General features: G+C 37.1%; 1 protein-coding gene across 2 annotated transcripts in view; it reads right to left on the reverse strand.

Moving 5' to 3' along the window:
* Window positions 1–3,838, reverse strand: part of GRAMD2B (GRAM domain containing 2B) — a 42,253-nt gene extending 38,415 nt beyond the window's left edge. For both annotated transcript variants that reach the window (XM_035310414.1, XM_035310413.1), the window contains exon 1: window positions 3,619–3,838. In XM_035310414.1, coding sequence (XP_035166305.1) covers window positions 3,619–3,743 — 125 coding nt within the window. In that variant the 5' untranslated portion in view covers window positions 3,744–3,838. The remainder of the gene's footprint in view (window positions 1–3,618) is intronic.
* Window positions 3,839–4,130: the final 292 nt, after the last annotated feature.

The raw sequence follows: 4,130 nt of genomic DNA on the forward strand, positions 1-4,130 counted from the left end.
AAATAATTATATATATATAATAATATATACATTGTCCAGACTTTCCGGGAGCTTAGAAAGGTATTGCTCTTATCCCGAGGACAGCAAGCTTAAAGTGAGGGGCACAAGAGAACAAGATGACATGAAAAAGTTCACGATGATATGGGTTCTCACAGTCTACATTGGAGGTGATTGTGAATAATAAGCTGGATGATAATAATTACTGGATGGACTTGTGAATTAAAAACTGGATGGATTTATTGTTTCATCTCACTCAGAACCAGGAGTTATATTATTCTGAGGAAAATATTACCTAGGTACATCCTGCATAGGAAGGCCATACAGGGAGATCATCAAACCCTGGATACAAACCATCGAACTGTGAAGTGTTTGCTGGTGTTTCAAGTGCTCGTAATTAAGCTATAAAGACAATGTAATATGCCTTTTGGAGTGTGGTAGGTATGTGCTTATCTCTTTAACTTTACTGCTTGGATTTGTCTGACCTAAGCCTCAGGCTCACAACAGTATATTGAATAAGTTTCTGAGGTCTGTAATTTCAACATAGACGAAAATCTGTTAAAAAAAGTTCACAATTCCATATAAAAATCTTCAGACAGAAAGCCTAAATGGATGGATCCTTTGCTTACCCAAACAAATATGCAACTGCAATAAGACAGTCATTACAGTTTCTGTTACAAATTGTGTTACAAATATGTATATATATTTCTCTTATTCTGCTGTAGGAAAAATATTAATGGCAGATCACAGATGGAAAACACTAGTATTTAATTAACTGATTTTTGGTGCATCACATTGACAAGTCTCTGAAGATGGCAAGTCAAGAGGACCCTTTTGACTTTCATTCCCATGACTATGCCTTTAGAAAACATAATTCTTCCATATTATACTTTTTTTTTTTCTTTCAGATTTTTTAATGTTACCTAGTATCAGTGAATGCCAATGGCCAATGCTGAACCCTAGCACCCTCCTCCCCCCCCTTTTTTTTTTAAAAAAAAGCATCTGATATACTTAGATCTTTTATGCCTGCAGTTGATTGCTGCTAAGGTTGATCTTAACATATTTAGCAGTATGACATTCACAGAGCTCTTGGTCACTAGTTCTGATCTAAACTGATGAAAAATCATATTTCCTTGTGTTCAAAGTATATTTCTTTTCAGATTTGTTCTGGAGGTTGGTCAAAACAAGAAGGCTTGAAGTTTATCTAAAGTTTAGGAGATCTGGATGCAGGATATTGACTCACGTTATAGAGATTGGTTCCAATGAGGAAGTTGAAATCCCCATTTTTTGGCCAATGTTTTGTTTGAGACTACTGGAAAATGTCTCGTTTTAATGTCAGAGTAACTCAATACATTCATACTGATAAAATGTTTCATATACAAGTGTCCACATCTCTCTCTGATCTATTATGCATGGGTGACACCTCAGCTATAGCTTCAGAATCATAATTTGCTTCTGAAATCAGTTCTGCTCTGTGTCAGGAATAACATGCTGCCATGGTGATAAACTGTGAGCTCCCTAGTCTCGAAATGTTAATAACCCCACGGATGCCGGAAAATTTGTGCTCATCTGCATGGTGCCAATTACAGTGAGGTGCAAACGGAAGTGTATAAAAACTTGGGTATATTGGCAGTTTTGGGCCTCAGGCACGAATAATTAGGATGAACAGGAGCAATCATTAATACAGTTAAATTGCCTCTGTGGATACATCTTCATTTATGGGAAATATCCTTTCAGAAAACAGGATGGTATTGAAAGAAGCATGTAAAACCACAGAGTCTGCATTTCTTTTTCCCAAGAGTTGTTCCCTTGATTTTTCACGTGCCTCATTTTAGATAAGCATATCATGACTGCATCAAACACATGAAAAGCAAGTTCAGTGAGAACAAGCCCAGTCCAGCTGCTAAGCTCACAGTGTGCAATCATGCATGCTTCTTATTAGATTGCCTTGTATTTACAGCCTGTTATTCTGTATTTTCTGCTGATGGAGGTATAGTTTCACGCAGAGCTTTATGATCATAAGATTCCTTCTTACTGGAGAAGCAGCTGAATAAACTGGATTTCTGGAAGGCCTGCCCCCTGCCATTTGCTACTTGGCAGGCAGGTCAATTATTGAGAAACACAAGGCAAAGGACTCTGTTCTTTGTAAGGGTTGATCATGTTGCTATCAGAGTGTATATGGTAGCTTTTTGTGTACCAGTTATCTAGCGGTAAATAAAAAGTGGGTAAATCTGTCTGCTCAGGGTTCCAGGCTGGAGAGAGAAGAGAGGGCAAACTTCTTATTGCCCAAATTACAAGTGGTTAAACATAACCTACTTGTGTTGAACCCTATGTCCACCACTGTATTTATTCTGTACTTACTTGCCTAACTAGAAAATAAGAATAAGAGAAGCAAAAAAATACATATGTCGATGTTGTTTTAAAAAGCAAGTGCTAACTAAGTACTTCTAGGTAAGAGCCCCTGAGAGCTCTAATTAAAACTTTAAATTTATGGTTCCTTACTGTGTGTTCAGACTGTTGGGCATTATCTCTCTGACATTTGAGTTGGAAGAAAATACATTATACAGGTATAGTATTAAAAAGCCCAAATAACATTTCACAAGGGGAAAAATGAGGCCAGCAGACTTATTTATACTTGTGACCCAATTAGTGATACAAACCATCACCCAGCTGCAAAGAAATTTAATTTAGTCACACAAAGAATAAAGAGAGGTGCTCCCTGCAAATCAGTCTTCAAGGTGGACATGAGCAGATACGAAAGACAGAGCTTACTAACAAATTTTCATGTTGGTTAAGGAAGAATAAATATTTAATGTTACTTTGAATAGCTTTTTAAAGATAATTTATTCATAATGGGTTGACATAGATAGTGCTGATGTTTACCTGTCCCTCTCCTGCAGTAGATGGGAAGGAATAAATGCAGAGTGCCAGCAACCCTCTGACTCTGCATTTCCCCATTTATCTGTGCTGTCTAAACTGTGCATGATTTGTCCAGAAATCTTCCTTACAATGAATTCTACCTCATTATAAGTTCACAATTCAACAAGTCCACACTTCTAAAGTAAGAAAAGAGATTTCACCTTGAAAATCATTTGCGATTGTTCTATCAGAAAAAAACATTAGCAATCTCAACTTGCACGAATACTCCTTTTTCTGATGATATCATTTCTCTTGAAAAGTAATTTAACAAACATTGTAAAGTTTCCTATAGGTCAAAACATACACCAAAATATTTTGTCAAATTCCCTGTTCTAACCCAGTTTAAATTTGTTTTGTACAGAGATAGTAGATAGTATTTGATGACCTTGCAGAGGTCATTTAAAGACTTGAGTTTATATAGTACTATACACACTCAAAGCCCTGCTTCAGTGTAAAAGTTACACAAAAAGAGAACAACACCCTCCTGTCCCCGCTGACAAACTCCTCCTTTACACTCTCCCCTTCCCAGCGCAATCAGTAATGCAAGAGAAATTATCAGCTCTGCGTGCATTGTGTTCAAAAATTAAGCTTCCCCATCAGGGTATTTCCACCAGTGTGTTTGTCCCAGTGCCCTCCTGCATTGCTGCCTGGTACCTCCAGACATCAAGTAAGTAAAGAGCACCCAAACGCCCCTGAATTTACCTTATAAACACTGATCCAGAACTTTCTGTAGGGCTGACTGGAGGAGGGTCATTACTTGACTTTCGGAAGCTGCTCTGACTTTCAAAATGAAAAACCGAGTCTTCCAAGGAATTCCCTTTTCTCATTTTGTTTATGATGCTAACTCCAGAGTTAGGTAAGTTTGGGTCTAGAGCAATCCTTCAAGCACGCAGCCTTTCACTGCTGTAGGAAATGCATTCTTGGTGTGAATCCAGCTTGGGCTGGTTTTAAAATCAGTTAATCAGTAACACATTGATGTGACATCACAAGTTTTTTTTCTTTTATACCTGCAGCGCTTCATAGATATAATTTGAAACAAATTTCATCAATTTTAGGTGTAGTAGGTCTTTGGAAAGTCAGTACTAATAGCAATAAATTGTTTGGATGAATTTAAGAAAAAAAAAAAAGAAAAGATGAGAACTCTTAATTCAAATAATGTTGCATTGCCAGGCTTGTACTGAAAGTACTAGCATGATCTGTCAGAAATTCTACTT

Source organism: Oxyura jamaicensis, chromosome Z (assembly GCF_011077185.1).
Source record: "Oxyura jamaicensis isolate SHBP4307 breed ruddy duck chromosome Z, BPBGC_Ojam_1.0, whole genome shotgun sequence".
Classification (NCBI taxonomy): Eukaryota; Metazoa; Chordata; class Aves; order Anseriformes; family Anatidae; genus Oxyura; species Oxyura jamaicensis.